At 40.3% G+C, this 22,238-nt stretch overlaps 1 protein-coding gene across 1 annotated transcript in view; it reads left to right on the top strand.

Annotated features, from left to right (window-relative positions):
- LOC126484328 (28S ribosomal protein S29, mitochondrial) overlaps positions 1-21,051 on the top strand; it is a 93,877-nt gene extending 72,826 nt beyond the window's left edge. Inside the window, exons 5-9 of the mRNA XM_050107773.1 lie at positions 3,336-3,472; positions 19,432-19,592; positions 19,675-19,816; positions 19,899-19,991; positions 20,457-21,051. Of these exons, the coding sequence (XP_049963730.1) occupies positions 3,336-3,472; positions 19,432-19,592; positions 19,675-19,816; positions 19,899-19,991; positions 20,457-20,657 (734 nt within the window). The 3' untranslated portion in view covers positions 20,658-21,051. The remainder of the gene's footprint in view (positions 1-3,335; positions 3,473-19,431; positions 19,593-19,674; positions 19,817-19,898; positions 19,992-20,456) is intronic.
- Positions 21,052-22,238: the final 1,187 nt, after the last annotated feature.

Below are 22,238 nucleotides of genomic sequence, written 5' to 3'. Positions count from 1 at the left end.
TGGATTGTCGGTCCTCTGGGCCTGGGTTCGATTCCTGGCTGGGTCGGGGAATTTTCTCCGCCCAGGGACTGGGTGTTGTGCTGTCATCATCATCATTCTATCATCCTCATCGACTGCAGGTCGCCGAAGTGGCGTCAAGTTGAAAGACCGGCACCTGGCAAACGGTCTGCCCGGCGGTGGACCCTAGCCATACGATTAAATAAAAAACTCCTTCAGTCTCTGAATCTGAAGAAGATACCTTCAACTTTGATGAGTCGCCAATGAACAACACAATCTATGAAACCCTAGAAATGCCACATTTTGTCATCTTCTTTTATTACGTGTTGTTCTGCATCTCACCAGCATTTGGCAGTGATATGCGACAGAGCCTCTTGCATTAATTTAAGCACATCTGGTGCCTTACATGTCTTATTATTTCTTTCGACATATCTTTTAACATGTCTCCAGGCAAGTTCTAGGGCGTTCAAGTTGCAGTGGTATGGCAGTAAGCTAACAACAGTGTGACCAGCAAACAGTGCTGTTTCATCAGTACTGTACTGATCTACAACGTAAGCTTCAACCTGTTTCAGTAATTCAGGCTTAGTTGCAGTAGAATCAACATGTGCTCCCTTTTCCATCAGCCAATATACAATGTCTTCCTTCCTCCAATGTTTTTGTTGCCTATATTCAAACTAGGATATGAAGCATTGTCCATAATTTCAACACTGTAGGGATTGAATTTGGTTGGTATATCAATGAATCATTTTATAACAACAAAAACAATCAATTATTGACAAAATTATTTCATTGTATAGAAAAAAAATCTATTCACCAAGTGGAGGCAGAACACACGTATAAAATGCCGGTTGTAATTGGCAAGCTTTCGGAGCCAATGGCTCGTTCTTCAGGCAGAAGGCTTGAAGGGGAAGGAAGAAGGATGAAGGAAAAGGACTGGAGAGGTCAAGGAAAAGGGATATATTTTGGGAAACTCATCCAGAACCGTGGGTCAGGGGAGACTTTCTGTATGGGATGAGAGGGAAAGACTTTATTTTGGAAAGGAAAGTTTGCTACAAACCATATAGTGGAGATGCTGAGTCGCAGATAGGCACAACAAAAAGACTGCCACAAATAAAGCTTTTGGCCAGTAAGGCCTCAGTCGACAATACACACACACACACACACACACACACACACACAACGGCAGTCTCAGGCAACTAAAACCACACTGCGAGCAGCAGCACTAGCGCATGATGGGAGTGGCGACTGGATGGGGGTAAGGAGGAAACTGAGGTGGGGAGGAAAAGGGATAGTATGATAGGGGTGACAGACAGTGAAGTGCTGCAGTTTAGACAGATGGCAGGGGAGAGATGGCGAGGGACGGGAGTGGGGGTGGGGTGGGGGGGGGGGGGAATAGTGGAGAAGGAGAGAAGTAAAAAGACTGGGTGTGATGGTAGAATGGCAGCTGTGTAGCGCTGAAATGGGAACAGAGAAGGGGCTGGATGGGTGAGGACAGTGACTAATGAACATTGAGGCCAGGAGGGTTAAGGGAACGTAGGATGTATTGCAGGGAAAGTTCCCACCTGTGCAGTTCAGAAAAGCTGGTGTTGATGGGAAGGATCCATATGGTACAGGCTGTGAAGCAGTCATAGAAGTGAAGGATGTCATGTTGGCAATGTGCTCAGCAACAGGTTGGTCCCTTGGAAACAAGGCCACGGTTTGTCGGTGGCCATTCATGTGGACAGACAGCTTGTTGGTTGTCATGCCCACATAGAATGCAGCACCACACCCCCACCCCCACCCCTCCCCATCTCTCCCGTGCCCTCTGTCTAACCTGTGGCACTTCACTGTCTGCCACTCCTACCATACTATCCCCTCTCCTCCCCACCTTAGCCTCCTCCTTACCCCCATCCAGTCGCCACTCCCATCATGCGTTAGTGTTGCTGCTCCCAGTTGGTTTCAGTTGCTTCCTGTGACTGCAGTCACTTGTGCGTGCGTGTGTGTGTGTGTGTGTGTGTGTGTGTGTGTGTGGGGGGGGGGGTGTCTATTGTTGACAAAGCCGTTACTGGCTGAAAGTTTTATTTGTGGCAGTCTTTTTGTTGTGCCTATCTGCGACTCAGCATAGTCAGTTTTTGTTACCTTGGTGATAGGCCTGCAACAAAAGCTTGTCTCTATTAGTCACTGTTTTGTCAGTGCACACTTTCTGTGTTACATGTCCCGCGTTAACCCATGTTTTGTTAGGCAATAAATCTTCCATTTCTCGTATCTGAACTTTGAATCTGCTGGAGATAACATCTCCTCCACAAAGCAATATCCTCTATAACGGTAATAATGCTATTTCATTTCCTACTTTTGAAATGAAAACCAATATCCTTTATCAGTTTATGAAATGTTCTTTTAGAAGCAGGCAATTCGTCATCATTATCTACTGCTTGAAGTATCTTGTTCATTGTAGGCACTTTGTTCCTGAAGAAAAGTGCATGCACCTTTGAGCACACAGCATTTTTAACGAAATAGTGATGGTTTACTAAATTATGTGACATATGTAACTGAACACTCATGTACAGAGAGATCACCACTAACAAACTAAGAAATGATTAGCAGGAATTTACTCTCAAGTGTACAACACAGGAAATCATCTTGATAAACATTAAAAAAAGAAGAAAAATTTTGGAGTGTGATCAAACCACAACCTTCCATATACAAGTCAATTACTATATTCACTTCACTACCACAACTGTGTAGATTTGGTGATATTTTTATAATGATGTTATACAATGTTTCTCAAATTTGTTAAAAAGGAGAAAATTTAAGTGCTTTGGCATTTCACATCCAAGGGAGAAATGGAGAGACTATTTACAAACCAGGCCAGTATGTACCAGTCAGAACTAACTATGATGTTGCGCACAGAACTGTTCAGAGAAAGTGATTGTACACTGATATTAAAAATAAGAAATATGCATTTAGGGTCCTGATCAGCAAAACCATTGCTGTCTGTCAGTGCTTTAGACTGTCCTAAAGTCTCATTAATGGTAGTAAAACATAAAATATTTAATATGTAATTAGGGTGACAACACTCATGAATGTGTGCTACAGCAGGTAACCTATTACCACATATGTGTTTGTTTACATCAGGGTTGTTCTTATGAAGAACATAGGATACATATATTAGCTTGTAATTTTCAACTGTGGGTTAAATAGAATGTTGCTGTCACATGTGATTCTTGAAAATATAACAACAGATCAAAACCCAGGTTGTTGCAACTTTCAATAGTGACTGTTTTCTCTTTGTTTATAACTGATATATTTGAACTGCCTGTTTTGTGAAATCATTTTTTTTTTTTTTCTTTTTGAATCAGTTCGAAACTGGCTGAACATGCCCAAAGAAGTTGCCAATTCACAGACAAGGGAGGGTTGTGTGGATCTACCAATAGATGCTGCAGAGTGGTTGGCTCATTTCAAAATGCAGAACAGTACTCTCTTAAACAGGCTTGATGTAAGCATTTTTACAGAACAAGAAGTTTATTTATTTTGTATTCTATCCTACTATCTTTCTACTGTTTGAATAATCAACTATAACTCACTTGACCCAACAGCAGCAATTGCAGTATGACTGACAGAAACATTTATGTGGACAGCCTGTATAACATTCACTATTTACTCACTTTAGACATTTATGTAATTATTTAATTAATGACCCGTATAAAATGTAGATAGCTAGACAATCAGACAGTAATTGTTAGGGATTTCTTTATCTCCCAATGATTCATAATTAATTAATCAGTTTAATTATTAACTTCAATAATTATAGTCAATAGCATTAAATGGTAATAATAATAATAAATATGTTTATACTAAAGTGAATAATTGTTCTAATGTTGGTCACCTTGAGCTAATAAAATCTTAGCTAATCACCTATTCTGTAAGTCCACACAATCATTACCTAGTCCGCTACTAGGAAGAATGTATGAAAACTAAGTATCATTTATTGCACATCAAATAAATAACATATCAAAAAAAGCAGTTCTGATTCCTTCATCATCTCCCACATTTTCCAGTTCAATAATAGATGACTTACATAACTTTGTGTGCTATACGTAACTCGACAGGTAAACTGAAAATCGTCCGTTTTAGTTCATGACAGTATAACAATGTAAAGTCTGGTCATTGTTCAGTTTATAAGCATCATTAAGTGAGAGATCAGAGTGAAAAATATAAAACAATACTGAGTACTGTTTATCAAAGAATACTCAACTGATAGATATCTAGTCCAATAATAAACATACAATGCATACTGTTATGGTTGTGGTTTGGAGACAGCTTTGTTTTACATGGCGGTTAAGATCCTTGGACCTTTTCTCTTGATTGTGCTATTGTGATCAGATTATTATTCTCCAAAGGCAAATTATTAATTCATGACTATATGTATCAAAACCTCTAAAATATCTCTGTCGAGATACGCTTGGCACCAGTCGCCACCCGTGAAAATATAATGAACACACATTTGTTTCATCACGTTATATATAGACTCAAGATATTTGAATTCATTCTCTCACTTTTACAAAAAAAACTTTTTTACAAAATATTCAAAAACTTTAACATTCACACATTAATAATTACAATATATTCTTACAAACTAATAGGACAAAAATATAGCTAGATCCATATAGCAGACTTTTACCATAGTTGTAGTACTACTATTAGAGATGGGTGGTGGCTTTCATGTACTCTTAGCTGTTACAGTTCTCAATCAAGCATTTGATATCCCATTATGTCAGAGGGTCTTTATGAGTAACTAAGAGGTAAACAACTGAGAGTAAAAAGTGCTTGAAAATAACTGGAGAAAGTGGCAAAGTGTTTCTGATAAAGATTTTGAAAGGTGAAACTGTCTCATAAATGTTTCTGTCAGGTATGTTCCAGTTTTTGCTGTTTGTAAGTGCATGTAATGTGAATATATTGCATCTGAGCGGGTCAGAAGCAAAGGGTTATAAGTGTACTTCATGCTGTTTTGAGAAAGCTGAAGTTAAAGTTCACAAGGTTTCAGAATTGTCTTTAGATTTCAAAATGGAATTTTAGAATTTTTTATGTGTATTAGGCACAAGAATACTCTGTAGCACTTTCTTTTTCCATGTTGGAATAGCAAGTGATTAGTTTTATATCACGTATCGCAAAATCCATATGCACTTGTACTCCTTTGCTTGTTGTACATTGTGAGTTAAGAAGAATGTGATTTATGCTTACTCTATAATGCTTTATTATTGGTTGTTAACAATTCAGTATCATGAAACTTCTATTTAGAGCTGTAACAAGGAACATTTCTGTAATGCTACTTGAATACCATTTCTTTTGTGGCTTACAATAGTGAAACAAGATAAGAAAGAATTCTTGTCAATGCATTAACCCATTATTGAAAATATTTCGATCAACCTGGTCAGTGATCTCTTCTCATGTATTACAAAAAGGTTATTTTGATAATATCAACATTAAAAATCACTATACCCTATGTGAATATAATTCATTTTCTTAGTATAGCATGTAAAATAGTGCTACAAAAGAAGAAACAATCTAGAATGAGATTTTCTCTCTGCAGCGGAGTGTGCGCTGATATGAAATTTCCTGACAAATTAAAACTGTGTGCCGGACCGAGACTCGAACTCGGGACCTTTGCCTTTCGCGGGCAAGTGCTCTACCATCTGAGCTTCTCAAGCACGACTCATGCCCCATCCTCACAGCTTTACTTCTGCCAGTACCTCATCTCCTACCTTCCAAACTTTACAGAAGCTCTCCTGCGAGACTTGAAGAACTATCACTCCTGTAAGAAAGGATATTGTGAAGACATGGCTTAGCCACAGCCTGGGGGATGTTTCCAGAATGAGATTTTCACTCTGCAGCGGAGTGTGCGCCGATATGAAACTTCCTGGCAGATTAAAACTGTGTGCTGGACCGAGTTGTGCTTGGGTAGCTCAGATGGTAGAGCACTTGCCCACAAAAGGCAAAGGTCCCAAGTTCAAGTCTCGGTCTGGCACACAGTTTTAATCTGCCAGGAAGTTTCATATCAGTGCACACTCCGCTGCAGAGTGAAAGTCTCATTCTGGAAACATCCCCCAGGCTGTGGCTAAGCCATGTCCCCGCAATATCCTTTCTTTCAGGGGTGCTAGTTCTGCAAGTTTCGCAGGAGAGCTTCTGTAAAGTTTGGAAGGTAGGAAACGAGTTACTGGCAGAAGTAAAGCTGTGAGGACAGGGCGTGAGTCGTGCTTGGGTAGCTCAGATGGTAGAGCACTTGCCCGTGAAAGGCAAAGGTCCCAAGTTAGAGTCTCGGTCTGGCACACAGTTTTAATCTGCCAGGAAGTTCCAAGAAACAATCTATTAATAATCTGATTCCAGGGAGTCTTTCTCTTCATCTGGTTTAAGTACTTCAAGTGGGTCATCCCTGGTTGTTCTTTTTGGTTGTCTGTCTTCATGTGAAAGTGAACAGAATAATTCATGATGGTTAGCTGGGATAAATGGAAGCAAATTCAAAAGATTTTTGTAATTTGGAAGCTTAAACTTTGGAGATTGGTTGTATAGAGGTGACAAGATGACATTTGTGGGAGTTCCACCTTTTCTGTTGTGTATTGTTAGACACAAGTATGCCTGTATCTCTTTGGTGTCAACTGTTTAGTGATTTTTTGTAACTAGTTTTCTTTTCATTCACCAGGGAGCAGCTATGTTACATGCCTTAGCATGCACCAGATGCACTTATCCCATTTTCTAGGAAGTGTCACTTGTATCCCATTGCCTCTGACCCCTCGTATATTAGGACTATATTAGCCACTCCTATAATTTATCAGAATATTATCACTCTAGGACATAAAATCTGCATAACCCTATGTTCCCATTAAACAGGTTTTAATTTTGCCATAAGTATATACATGATAGAGTTCTATGGAAAATTGAATAAATGATTTGGTAGAAGAATTTTATAAACAAAATAGTAGTTAAGTAGTGTAAGAGAAAGAGCATAATTTTTTTATTTAGTACTTACTTATTTTCAAATCAAAGTAGTGGCTTCGCTCCTAATATACATATATAAAGTTATATAGAAGTAATTTCAAAAATTATCAGTTTCACTAGATTGCAGTGGCTGCTTCTCATTCCACATTCCTGAAGGTTGTCCTTTATGTAGAGATTTACAGAACAGGAAGTGCGAAGAAATGTTTTTAGCTTTCATTAAATTATTAGGGTTATTCATTGTTTCTAGATGGTAATTACCAAGTATAATGTAACAAGATGTTTCATATGACTTTGCCACATCGAATGACTTCTCTAACCTTCCTCCTGTGACTACTAAATGTGTGAAACGTTATTAGATAATTTACACAAGACTATAGAATTTGCTTTTCATTTCTCTTCTCATTTATTGGTACCAAGTTCAGTTTTGATGATCAGCTTTTGAGAATATGTGAGCATCTGTATGTTAACACGGACTGGTAAGCTACATCATCTTGAAGTTTGAAGTTTCAAACATTTCATAAGTGGCAATGATCAACAAAATTGTTATACAACTCCATAAACAATGAATTGCTATTAGTATATTAAATGATTATTTACAATAGATTGACACTGAAATTACACGTTGACATAGTAACTGTACAGACTGAAAGCTAGTCCATGATTTCTGAAAACTATACTGTATTTATGTATTGAATGCTCACCTCTGACTGATGGTGGGTTTGTGTTATACATCTCTTTATGATACCTGTAGTATGATATTAAAAAATATTAAAGTATAGAGCCATTACATTTTAAATGTTAACATAAATACAGTGAAAATAGAAGATGCAAAGCTATAATAGGCCGTTAGGTAAATTAGCTTAACCAAAATCTGAGTAATTAGAAAATGACAATAAGTACTACTTTATTAGCAGGAAGTTTTAATATGCACAGGGATCCTCAAAGTTCCCCAAGAATTTTCTAGAAAGTGAGATTTTGTATTTGGGAAAATTAATAAACTGACATATTATTTTAGAAAAAGTATACATTTCCATAAACATAAAAATTGTGGCTACTAAACTAATACTGGATTTTGGAAAGAATTACACTTTAGTATTGGAACATTATGTAACATGGAAATTTTGAATGCAAAGGAATTCAGGTACTACAGCAGATGATGAGTAGAACGAATAGTAGCTTATTATCTAAATCACTTTATTCAGCAGATTAATATTGTACATATATATTGTCACAGAAGAAGCTGAGTAGCACTGTGGTGTAGTGGTTATGATACTAAACTGTTGCATGGAGGGTCGTGAGTTCAAAATTCACCCAGAATGTACAATTTTAATTTCTATGTTCGGTTCAAGTACATTCCAGAAATATCCACAGATGTCAAGCATCATTGTACTGGAATGTTCTGTAGCTGTATATATACTGTATGTATTTTGGCTGGAGGTAGTTCGCTCCGCACTCTTGTACGTGCAATTGCTGAATAAACCTTTGTTAAGTGAAGTTAGTGTTCATCATTCACCTAATTACACCTTCTTTTGTGTGACACTGTTTTGGTGGAGGCGCCAGGTATTGAAACTTCTGATAGCGCACATTATCGACAACACAGTGGCTCCCGTCAGACAATGACAGAGCCACCATTTACATGGCGAGAAACCCGAGTTCGAGCCGTATTCAACAGATTGCAATCTACCAGAGACAGAAGAAGAAGAGGATGTTACGATGACAGCAACTGTGTGCCATCACATGAGACATCCTTCCGGGTTCTCTGGGTATGATGGTCAAAATCCAAACAAGTGGCTGAAGGTATATGAGCATATAGCCAAATCTAACAAATGGGATGAAACCGTGTGTTTGGCTAACGTATTTTGTTACTTAGAAGACACTGCCAAGCAATGGTATGAGAACAACGAGGAGAAGTTCACAAACTGGGAAGTATTCCAGGCGGAACTGCGAATGTATTTCGGCGACACACAACAACATAAGTGCAAGGTTGAAAATAAATTAAAGTGCAGGTCACAGCGTCCAGGAGAAACTACAGCACTACAGCATCCTACATTCAAAATGTCTTGGATCTGTGTGAAATAGTGTATCCTAGAATGAAGGAGGAAAATAAGGTTGCACATATCATGAAGGGTTTGCTGAGGACATGTATCAATCCCTACTCCTGAAGGAGGTATCGACAGCAGATGATTTCATAAAATGGTGCCAGTATATCGAGACAATGCATCAAAAAAGAATTACATGCAAGAAGTTTGAATGGCTTCCAAACGTTGTATTGATTACTGTGATGGAGGAAGCAACTGTTTTCGTAAGTGTTCTTCATCAGATAGTGAGAGAGGAAGTTCAGAAGGCACTTGGATTGCACAGCAAGCAAAAAGCTGAGACCTTTCAAGAGGTCATAAGGGAGGAAGTGGAACAGACATTGAACCCAATCTCTCATCCTTCATTTACTTTAAAGCGTTGAAAAAGTTGAGACCCGGGCGGAGTTATGTTCCTACAATGCCGTACAAGGAACCTGTTTGGGCACCAAGGAAGACTGACGTCTGGAGGATCCCTGATGTCTGGAGGACCCAGGATGACCAACCAGTATGTTTCCACTGCGGATGAATGGGACATGTGGTGTGCTGTTGTCGAGAAAGACGGTGGATATTTGATGACGCCCACGCCAAAAGACAGCAGACAGATCTTAGCCGATGCTAACTCTGGGGCGATGAAGATGAACAAGAAGATGTGGGTGCAGGATGACGCAGGTCACCATTGCCGCAAGCTAGCCGCTGGAGAGGACGCTTCCCAACATGCCAATCAAGGTCTCCATCGCCGTTTTGAAGCTCCAGCCGATCACCTAGCCGGTGCAACCTGGAAAACTAAAGGGTGCGACCTTCCTTGGAGGTGAGGCCACTGAAAAGAAAGATCCTCTGTCGTCGATCACTACAGAAATGTAGGAAACTACGTCGATATCCTCATGGATGGCCAACCAGCCCAAGCTCTTGTGGACTCCGGAGCATCAAATTCAGACATTTTGGAGTAGTACTGTCACCTGTTGCAGAAAATCATGTTTGTTGACAGCAAAATAACTCTGCTGAAGGTGGCTAATGGTAAATTTGTAGAATTTACAGGAAACTGTACCATTCACAGCCCTTAGAATTCTTCGTCTTACAAGAGAGAAGTCATGACGTCATTCTCGGATGGCGTTTTGAAAGCTTCCCAGTTAATTATAGATTGTGGTCCCTCGAAGATTATGCTAGACGAGATAAGATACTGTGGACAGGAAGATGTGTGTGTGTGCTGGATGAAGTGATCATTCCTGCAGTCAGTGCTAGAAAGGCAACTGTCATGTGTCATGCTATGCATCACCCCGTGGATCTTGTAGTGGAATGTAAGAGAAGCACACCACTGAAGCATAACTTGGTTATCCCAGCCTCTGTCGTCTCGTTTAAGAACGGAATCGGTGAATTGTGGATAGTTAACTGTCGCCGAGAACCGCAGATCCTTCCAAGATGCATGTGCGTAGCAAACACTGAGCTGTTAACTCCCATGCCGAGTCTGTATGCGAAATTAGCGCTACCACTACGAGACAAGATCTTCTAGTTTGACTATCAACAGATCTCTTTAAGGAACAACAGAAGTAGCTACTTGCCATTCTTCAAGAGTTCTCTGAATGCTTCAATCCACAGGTGAAGAGCAAATTAGACAAATCAATGGTGAAGCACCAGATTAACACTGGAGACCATCAACCAATAAGCTAGAGAGCATACCATGTGTCAGCAATGGAACGTTGAATAATTCACGATGAGGTAGAGAAAATGATGATGAATGACATCACTCAGTCGTCACACAGCCCATGGTCGTCACTAGTGGTTCTTGTCAGGAAGAAGGATGGTAGTTGTTGCTTTTGTGTTGATTACAGGAAGCTTAATAAGATGACTAAAAAGGATGTTTTCCCTCTTCCACGAATTGATGGTACACTGTATTGTCTGAAGGGTGCTAAGTTTTTTTTAACCATGGACATGTACTCGGGATCCTGACTAATCGAAGTAAATGAGGCTGATCATGAGAAAACTGCATTCATCAGCCCTGAGGGCCTGTATGAGTTTAAGGTAATGCCGTTTGGTTTGTGTATTGCACCAGCAACTTTTGAACGGATGATGGATAATCTTCTACGTCACCTGAAGTGGACGATGTGTCTTTGTTATTTAGATGACGTTATAGTGTTCTCAGAGACATTTGATGAACATATGAAAACACTGAGAGCCATTCTTAAGTGTCTCCAACAAGGCGGACTGAAACTTAATCCAAGAAAGTGTCTCTTTGGAGCAAAAGAAATCAAAATACTTGGACACCTTGGGTCAAATGAAGGTGTGTGGCCAGATCCAGAGAAGGTGAGATCTATAACGGAATTTCCTATTCCTAAAAGTATTAGAGATGTGAGAAGCTTCCTTGGATTATGTTCTTATTACCGTCATTTTACCTAAGACTTTTGTATCAAAGCCAGGCCACTCTATGAGTTGTTAAAAGCTGATGCTAAAGGTATCTGGAGTGGTGCTCAACAAGATTCTTTCGATGTGCTGCGAAAAGCTCTGACGACTGACCCTGTACTTGGTCTGTATGATGAGAGAGCACCTACATAACTACACACGGATGCCAGTGAGTATGGGGTTGGTGCTGTTCTGATGCAAATTTCGGATGGAGAAGATAAAGTTATAGCCTATGCTTCTAGGGCACTTACAAAAGCTGAGAGAAAATACCCAACTACAGAAAGAGAATGTCTTGCTGTGATCTGGGCCATGTGCAAATTTGGACAGTATCTCTATGGAAGGCCATTCACAGTTGTTACGGACCATCATTCACTTTGTTGATTGACGTGTGTTAAGGATCCAACAGGACGACTCGCCAGGTGGGCACTACGTCTTCAAGAGTATGACATTACCATAGTGTACAAAAGTGGAAGAAAACACCAAGATGCCGACTGTCTCTCAAGAAACCGTGTGCAAGACCATCAAGACTTTGATGAAGATAGTGACTGTCTCGTTGCACTCCACGATCTCTCTGCTGAGCAGAAGAAGGACACCAAGGTATCTCAAATTATGCTTGCTTTAAATCGGTCAGAGTATGTGAAAGGACAATTTAAGGTTGTTGATAGATCACTTTGCAAGAAAAACTTTGATTCGTTTGGAAAGAGGTGGCTATCAGTGGTTCCTAAACATATGTGCTTAGATGTTCTATAGAAATTCCATGACACACCTGAGGCCGGACATTTAGGATTTATTAAGACCTACGATAGAATCCGCAAAAGATTTTTCTGCTCAGGTTTGTTTAGGAGTGTCCGTCACTATGTGTCACACTGTCAAGAGTGGCAGAGGAGAAAGGCAGTTCCTCAGAAACCACCTGATCTACTCATACCAATTCCACCAGCCGAAACACCTTTCCAGCATGTTGGGATTGACCTCATCAGACAATTTCTAATGTCTGCTAGTGGCAATAGATGGATTATTGTTTACACTGATTATCTGACACGCAATGCCATTACAAAAGCCATGAAAACAGCCGAAGCATCCGAGGTAGCCAAATTCATCGTGGAAAACATTGTATTAAAACACGGTGCCCCAAGGTCATTAATTATGTATTGAGGGAAAGTTTTTCAATCAAATCTTGTGACAGAGATAAACCATCGGTAGAACATTACTCATCACATGATGATTGCCTACCATCCACAAACTAATGGGCTTACTGAACGCCTTAATAAGTCCTTGGCTGACAAGCTATCAAAGTTCGTTAATGTTGAGCAGAACATATGGGATGAGGTGCTACCTTTCGTGACTTTTGCCTACACCACCGCCAAACAAGACACCATAGGATTTACACAATTTCCTGGTGCATGGGCGTGAGGCGACTGTGACGATGGACACTGTGTTTCCGTTACAGCCTGATGACATGGACGACGACTTCATCGGCCAGGTGTTAACCAGAGCTGAGTTAGCCCGGCAGTTAGCTCGACTCTGCACGCTGCAGGCTCAAGAAAACGACCGCTGAAGGTATGACACGAGCCACCGCCCTGTTATCTACCAGCCTGATGACCTCATCTGGATCTTCACTCCTATTCGGAAGGTTGGTCTCTCTGAGAAGCTCCTTAGGCGCTACTTTCGGCGTCATAAGGTTGTAAGACAGTTGTCTGATGTTAGCTATGAAGTTGAAGATTTCGACCCCGGCGCAAGATCAGAGATATGGTCCATGTCCTTCGAATGGAGCCCTACAAGGGTCCTGCCACCCAGGGTAAATTTGAAGCTAGAGCGATAGGCAACAAGCGGCAAGGTGATGAAGAGTGTAGCGGGTAGCGGCAAAAGAAGTTATAAGAAGATCACCGCCTGGGCGAGCACCAGTCATTGGGAGTTGGAGTATGCTGGACTGATGACTTGTTCCCGGACTAAAATGACGTAACACCGAGACACTGTTATCTTAAGGAGGGAGCAATGTCGCAGAAGAAGCTGAATAGCACTGTGGTATAGTGGTTATGATACTAAACTTTTGCATGGAGGGTCGTGAGTTCAAAACTCACCTGGAATGTACAATTTTAATCTCTCTATTCAGTTCGAGTACATTCTAGAAGTATCCACAAATGTCAAGCATCATTGTACTGGAATGTTCTGTAGCTGTATATACTGTATGTGTTATGGCTAGAGGCAGTTCGCTCCGCGCTCTTGTATGTGCAATTGTTGAATAAACCTTCGTTAAGCGAAGTTAGTGTTCGTCATTCATCCTATTACACCTTCTTCTACATGACAATATTAAGGACATGGCGGAAGAACAGAGACTAAGAAAAAAGCAAAGATTTACAAAATATATGCCAAGTTATGGCTTTCAGAGTTTTCTTTGTGGTTGATGTTCACCACAGGGGGTGCCTCACAGTCCCTCAGTAGCATGGAGCATGGTGAATATGGCAAGAGGGTGAGGCTGAAGACTGAGAGTGTGTCATCACGAGGTCAGCCGCACTGAACTACTGTCAGTAAGAGGAGTGGATGTTGGGGGTTCATCAATGGCAGAAACATCCTTGGACAATAGCCTTGTGTACCAGTGACACAGTGAATGCTGTGATGTAGTGTGGCACGTGCATTGCAGTTCAACTGACGTGGCAGTGGTCCATTGTTTGAGGTCGACATAGCAATGCGTGGGGCGTCATTTGTGGAGTGGTTGAAGGGAAGCTCGACCAGTAAAGTGATGAGCTGAACAATCGGTGTGGAGCATTTGTTGTAGTAGTAGTAGCAGGCAGCGTCATTGAATGGCACGGTATTGGCATGTGGTGGCAAGGGAAGACGTGAAAATCCAACCTTATGATGTGTAGTTAAGATGTTTGTCATAGGTGGGGTGGAACATGCCATGTCTTGCTGTATATGGCACCATGCATATTGAGTTGGTGAGTGTGTGGTAACCAGGGAGGATAAAACCAGTGTGGCTGAGTGTAGTCTGGGTGAAGTTGGTCAGCATGTTCATATCCATGAGTCACTGGGCTTGAGTCGTCGATAGATCTGGAAGGACTAGTGAAATCAGGGTGATCGGTTTCCTCAGTGGTTGTGCATAATCAAGGCATATGCGACATGGAGAGTAATGCATGTGTGGCGCAACAGTGTCACCTGGAAGTTGGGTTTGACAGTTTCACTCATGGAGAATGTCCATTAAAGGCAGCTTGGAAGGGTATAGATGAGATCCAGGGCATCGAACTGTGAAGAGGAATGAGGTCATTGTCGGTTTTGGGAAGAAGCAATGGCGAGTGCCCATTTGCCATCAATGAATCAAAACACGAGGCACGTCGAATTCGGAACTTGTGTCAGTCGAGTGCAACAGCTTGGAACTGACCGCAGAGTCATATTCAATGCGAGCACAGCCTGGAGCATGCTATTCGACAGCAGTCGTAGTCAGTGAGGGACATGAAGAATTGATGCAGTGTGAAGTGAGAAGGCAGCTAGAGAAGAGCCAAGCCGGAAAATAGACACACTCAATGTCTGCAGCACAGTAAGCATGGGCACGCAGCTTGTTATTGTGGGGGTATGCTGGCAACAAACTCCTCCCGCATGAGTGCACCAGCGTAGAGGGCACGGTCGCCCGACGTGTTACTGTTTGTGTTGACAGCGTGAAGGACCAGTTGCTGGAAAGTGACTGTGACGTCACTGTCAGTAGCACTCTTGTGGGTCCAGATGGACCATGGTGAAGCATGAAGGTGGGCATCACACGTAATAGGAATGACCTGGGGCTGCATGTTATTGTTTATGTTGACCAAGCAAATGCTGGGTTGCTTGGCAACATCTGTGATGTCACCATCGGCAGCATTCTGTGGGTCTGGACAGACTCAGTTGTAGCACTGTGGTGGGTGTCGTACACAGTGGGAATGTGTTGATACTGTTAGCTATAGTAAACTTGTGGAGGTAGCACAATGGAGGCAGGCAAAACTTGTTACACGAGTGCCGAATTCGCAGCACTGTACTTATCGTGAGTCAGTGGTACAACAGTAATGTCACTGATAACCACATAGTAGCCACTTAAATGTTGGCATCTTGCATCATGTTGTTAACAGCAAGCATATTTTCCATAATTGTAAACAATGTTTGGGGGTTGTCTGGACAAAATGGTGGCAATAGCAGGTTTGACAGGTTTTGACGGCAGGAATGGTTGTGAGTGGCAAAATCGTGATTGATTAGAGTAGTTTATCCAGCAGGATCATCACCCGAGGTCATCATGGTGTAGTACATAAGGAACCAAACGTAGTGGATGTGGTGACAGAGTCAACCGGCGTAGCAGCAATGATCAGTCTGTGGGTGTGATGAGAATGTGTTGCACGGTGGATCACCCGAGAGTCCCATGGAGGGGTGGGGGGCAGTGGGTGATACAGAAGCACAGTCGCCATTCACAGAATGTAATGCGAACACCAGATCAGTGTGGCTTCGATGGCCGTGGTCACTGAGGGCATTGCCCTTCATGGTGGCACGTAATGTGAGTGCCTGTTGTGGTGTCAGTGTGGCTGTGATGGCTGTGGTCATTGATTGCATTATCGGTGTCATTGCAAGATGTGGTGTGTCACATGGGACCCTTGTGGAAGGGGTGAGGAATGCAGAAGTGGGCAGCCCATTGCGACAGGCTGCGGTTCACATGAAAGGCAACTGTGTGGGAAATGAGTGCGGAAAACAGATGGCCTTGTGCATGGAATGTTGCGCAAGATCGCGCCGTCATGGGTTAGGGTGTGCGATTGCAGTGTGCTTCACATTCTTATTACGTTTCTACAGTATTCTGCACTGAGTGTTGCACTGGAGCTCCACAGTTCCATTGCAGAATGTTCTGTGAAAGCACTGGGTATGGCGTTGGAAATGGTGGATGAGGCATTGTGTGTAGTAAACAACATTGTGCAATAAATAAACTTTGCAATGATGAGCTGTCCAGCGAATGATATTTGGCATCGCCACTGTGGTGTGCAGTGCAGTGAACACTGTTGGTGACATGTTGAATGTTTGGAACACAATTCTCAGTAACAATCAGGTCCTGTAGCAACAACAATATGAAGAGTGTCATTATCTGTTGTGTAGTAACACTACAGGAAAACACACAAGTCAAAATAGTCAATGGAAGAACACAGTATCACTGTTGTGCACTGCACATGCCAAGTAGATAATCCATGTTGAAAAATCTCTTGGATATGATGAAAGGCAAAACATCAGAACAGCACTGAATTGCCAGCTCGTGGTGGATGTCAAAAACACATTGTAGTCATCGAAAAACTGATTGTCTGAGTGTTGGGGTCTTCGTGATCATTAGGGTCAGCAATGTGGGATTCAGGTACCGTGCTGGATTATGAGTAGAACAAATCCCAACAACTTATTATCCAAATTACTGTATTCAGTAGACACAGTAAACAGATGTGAAGGACATGGGAGAGAAGCAGAGACTGAAGAAAAGTCAAATACATACAAAAGATATGCCAGGATATTGATTTCAGATTTCTCTTTGTGGTTGATGGTCACCACACAACATTTGAAATATTGCGTTTTCAGAAAAAGTAAAATATTTCCTTCAAACAGGTGTTGGCATTTGAACAAGCTATGTCAGTCTGGAAACAAGCAGTTTTTAGGTGGATGAAATTTTTATGAGCACTTGGTTTACAGGTGTAGTAAATTATTAATATTACTTTAAATAAAGTGTTTCCATGTGAACTAAATATACCATTGTCATCAATAATTGGTTAGTTATAATGTGAATAATGAAATTTTGAGAAATACTGCATGAATAAGAATCTGGTAATTCTGTGTACACATAGTATATGCATTAGTAATGAACAGAATCAGAAAAGGGGAAAAATATTATTGGCATCAAGACTGGTATGGGAACAAGTAAGATAATCCAACCTTGCTCTGTTAAACAATGTCATCATAAAAATTAATTTTGAAGATAAAGAGGAATGTCACTCAGGATTGTTAATGCATTACTGCGTCTGCTACATACTGAAGGCCTTGATCTGTCTTGTTCACACTGTGGATGACATTTCTGCTTAATTAACTTAATAAATGTCCTTTATTTGGTGTCTTAGTTTGGAAATTGTACAGTACCAAGATTTATGAATGGAGTTTTGATGTGTGAAGTATGATAAGAGGCACTTGCCACAGGAACTGCTGAGACCAGTGAAATTAGTAGAAGTCAGCTGGTGTTGAATTGTTTTCGCTCATAGCCAACCTTAATTAGCAAATAGTACTGTTCACATTGCATCGTGTAGCAGTATTTTGTGATTTGCATAAACAGTTTTTCAGTGTTGATTATATCACATCATTTAACGAAAATAACAATATTGTGAGAAGGAAGGTTGCTACTCACCATATACTGGAGATGCTGAGTCGCAGATAGGCGCAACAAGAAGATTTTCACTCTTAAAAGCTTTCGGCCAATGGCTTTTGCCAACAATAGACACACATATGCACACAAACACTCATGCAAATGCAATACATGAGTCATGTGTGTGAGTTGCGTTTGCATGTGTGTGTCTGTGTGTGTGTGTGTGTGTGTGTGTGTGTGTGTGTGTGTGTGTGTGTGTGAAAATCTTTTTGTTGTGCCTATCTGCGACTCAGCGTCTCCGCTATATGATGAGTAGCAACTTAACTTCTCATAATATTGTTACAGTCCACCCTGGATTTCGATTGTTTCATTTAATGAAAATTTTGACTATATAAAACCAGTGCATATTTGATTTACATCTTGCCTCACCTTTGGGAAGAGAGTATCTGGGAGGCAGGGTTCACTTACAACTGCACCTACCGCCCCCAGGTGCCAAGTTACATAGTGTGTACAATGCCTTGAGTTGTACTACATCCCTGGAGAACCTTATTTGAGAAGGAATCTGTGTAACTCAGAATGAACTGTTGAATTAATATTTTCTGTGTGAGATATGTAGCATGGCAGGATACTTTTGGTGGATAATCATTCTACTGTCCTTTACTACATTTACAGACTGGTTGTGTCACCATTTTGCAGTAGGTTTGTGTTTATCATAAGGGTCTTAAACTGTGCTGTCAGCTCTTGGATCATGTTGAATCACGCAAAGTCCATAAACTGGAGGGGCACTGTCGTAAACTGCTGGACACGTGTTTGATAAGAGCTAGCTTCAAATCCTAAACCAGGTGTTCTAATTTAGATTTGCCATCATTTTCTCAGTTACTCAGGTAGCGGCAAACAGTCTTCTGGAGCTACAGCTAGTTCTACTCTTAAGTCACTAGTCGTTAGAAATAGAGAAAGGGAAATTACATTTTTAAACAAACACTATATACATGCACAAAAAATATTATTGAAAGTCTCTGTTAGTATGAGGATTTCATAGACCTTCCACATATAAAATGGCCTTTACATATTACCAGTCCACTGCCCACAAAGAGACGTCTCTCTCTCTCTCTCTCTCTCTCTCTCTCTCTCTTTCTCTTTCTCTCTTACTCTCTCTCTCTGTCTGTTCAAGCAGGCCTTAGAAGGCTGTATCATCCTCAGGTGGTAGGCATTAGGCATCACTGGATGCAGATATGAATGGACATGTGGTCAGCACACTGCTCTCCCAGCCATCATCAGCTTTCATGACTGGACCTGCAATGTCTCAGTCAAGTAGCTTCCCAATTGGCCTTACAAGGGCTGAGAGCACCCCACTCACCAACATTGCTCAGCAGACCTGGGCAGTCATCAATCCAGGTGCTAGCTAAGCTTGACAGGCTTAACTTCGGTGATCTGATGGGGACTGGTGCCACCATTGCAGGAAGGCCATTGGCAAAGAAACTTTTAAACTTCCACAATTTAATTATTTAACTTACTCAGGCTGTTATCTCAAACTCAGTTCTAGGGCTTGATGGGAGAGGTTTGTAAGAGGTTAATGTCTTCACGCTCTTTTAGTGATTATTTATTTGTGTAGAAATTTCTTGCCAAATTTGTGTTAGATTCATAAATATATGAATTAATTTGCAGCTCAGGGTATCTAGGGATCTTACGTGGAGTAAAAGAGAATCAACAAGTAAAGATGCACCCTTGATGGAGTTGATTGAATTGGGAATTAACCGAGTAAAGTATGCTTGTGACATTGTCAGTGTAATTGCAGAAGAAATTAAATTACACTCAACTGCTGGGAGGTAAATTGGAACATACTGAAATCATAGTTAAAGAAAAAATAAAAGAAAACTCGATTATTTCCTACTCGTTATTTTGTTTCAGGTGCAAGACTCTTGTTGTCATTGATGGCTTCAATGCATTCTTCTACCCCACAACTCGTGTCTTTTCAGAGACAAAGAAAGCTGTTCCTCCATCAAATATAACTTTAACTGAAGCATTGTTAAACATCACAAAGTTTGACTGGGTATAATTTTATTAATTGACTGTTTATAATAGCACCGTAAGCATAATAATGTGCAAAATTTTGATTAATTTTGTAATTTCAGTGCAATGGTGCAATAGTTCTCACTGTAGATAAACTTCTCGCTTATGGGGAGAGACGACAGAGTGATTTACCAGTAAACCTGCTTGGGAAAGAGGTGGGTTACATTTTATGTAAACACTGTTTTTAGCGTAGCGTGATTTTTGCTGCTGTTGTGTGTATACTGAATATAAATAATATTGAGATAACATCAAACTGCATGTCATGACAAACTGCTGTCTTTCTTCAGTAAAAAAAATTGAAACAGAAAATGGATTAGGTGCAAATAGTTCACTAAATAGATCACTGTCTTTCCACTCTAGTTATTTGATACATAAATAATGGCACATGGGAAGCCTAGTTCTTTTATAAATTTCCTAAAAATAAATTTGTTAGCATGATCAAGTGAAATTCATGGATTCCTGCTTTTTCCCTATTTAACCATTTGTGCAATGTAAACTGAGAACACTTCAACAGTGTCTGTCATGTCACATGCACTTCTTTGTGTTTTACTGCCTATCTACTAAATTTGTTCTCTTTTTTCCCTTTTTTGCCATGGTGCTGTATGCTCTATACATTTCAGGGTTTTGAGCATCTGGATCCATTTGTTCCAATTCATGTGCCTGAATACAGTGATAAGGAAATCCATAGCTGCCTGGACTATTATGCAGACAGACGATGGATACAAAATGAAAGAGGACTATCTGAAGACGGGCGCAAGGAATTGATATTTATCAGTGCCTATAATCCAAGACGACTAATGTTAGAGTGTGCCTCTTTATAATTTTCTGTTCTTTTTAAAAAGTATTTATATAGTGAAAAAGAGAGTTATTAACCATATGCATGAAACTCATAGGTATGAAAGCTACATATGTGAAATGTCAGTCATTAATTGTTTGTAAGGCTTTACTATGTATTGGTGAGTGAGAATGAATTCTCTGGTTTGTCAGCCATCAGAAACTTGTCAGAGAGTGTAAAGGCATAGAAATTGCCACACAGTTAATGAAAAATAGTAGTGATTGTGGTGTACTTAAAATATGAAAATGGAATGAACAGTTGTGACACTGAATGTATTTATTATAGTGCAGTACAGTGAAAAATATTTAAAATTTGTGTTCACTGAAAATAACATTAACTGAATGTATTTAAGTAAAGATAAAAAATTGTTTGCTTTTTAATTTAATTTTTTATTTTTCCCTGATACGTGTTGTTGATTTGCAGTTGAAGTGTTAGGTGTGGCATAAGGCCAACACTAAACAAGCCATGTGGAACTGGTGGCACTGTAGCCGTCCATTCTGTGCTACTGACAGTTTCTTATTGGCCCTTTCCTCAGCAAAAGTGTATGCTTATGAATTGTTAAACATTATTTGCTGTATCACATAACAGGGACTACATTTCACGTGAGGCATCAGGAAAATTCAACAGCATGTTCTGAAAAATAAAAAAAATAAAAATTTATTGCATCCCTCAACTTGCCTCACCAGAAGAATCAGTGATGATCACTGGGAACTGAATCGAAGACTTCATTTTCAGTTGCTAATGACACTAATCACTAGATCATGGAAGTTGCTGCCAGAATGATGAAGCGTGTGACAAAGAGGAAATGTAGCATAAGATGTTTTTAGATGGCTGTGAAACCAATAACGAAGTAATTGATTTCAGAAGACCTCAAATACTTTAAATGTAGGGTATAAAAACAATGAATTCGTTCATAAGACTAGATCATTTATAACAATGAGGCTTATAACAAGCAAAATTATATTAATTATTGAGTTATGTATGGACTTTTAATTCATAAAATAAATACAGAGGCAGTCTTTGCTAGAAATGTCAAGGAATTTGTATTTGGGTTGATGGAAAATCACTGAAAATATGTTTTGCAACTTGTCCAGCCATCTATCAATTATTACTGAGATAGCTGTTGGCTGGCTGTTGATATGCAAGAAGGTTGCAGAGAAAATAAGCAAATGGCCAGAAGGTTTCATTTGATTCTCTGACAGTCATTGGATCATCACAGAATGAATTTTTTACCTTGAAGACAAAGTAATGAAGTCTGCTGTCATGCAGCAGTGATTAGTTATTTGGGTGCTTTATTACAACAGTACTTGTTTATGAATTTCTAGTCTATTTCAGAAGCCAAAAGGTTACCATTTCAGATTTTAGTCCATGTGGCATTTTTATTTTATGTGTAGTTGCTGTGCTGTTTGTAGCACTCTGATGCCGTAAAGGACAAAATGAAAGTGATTTTTCTGTAATGTGACCAACTCAATTTGCACTATTTTTGTGAAGGAAACAACTCTGTTGGTAATTATTTTACAGCTGCTTTATTACCCTCCTGTTGGAAACTGTTATACTTACGCACTGA

Source organism: Schistocerca serialis, chromosome 6 (assembly GCF_023864345.2).
Source record: "Schistocerca serialis cubense isolate TAMUIC-IGC-003099 chromosome 6, iqSchSeri2.2, whole genome shotgun sequence".
Classification (NCBI taxonomy): domain Eukaryota; kingdom Metazoa; phylum Arthropoda; class Insecta; order Orthoptera; family Acrididae; genus Schistocerca; species Schistocerca serialis.
Note: the sequence above shows the minus strand (reverse complement) of the source record. Positions and strands in the feature narration are given on the sequence as shown.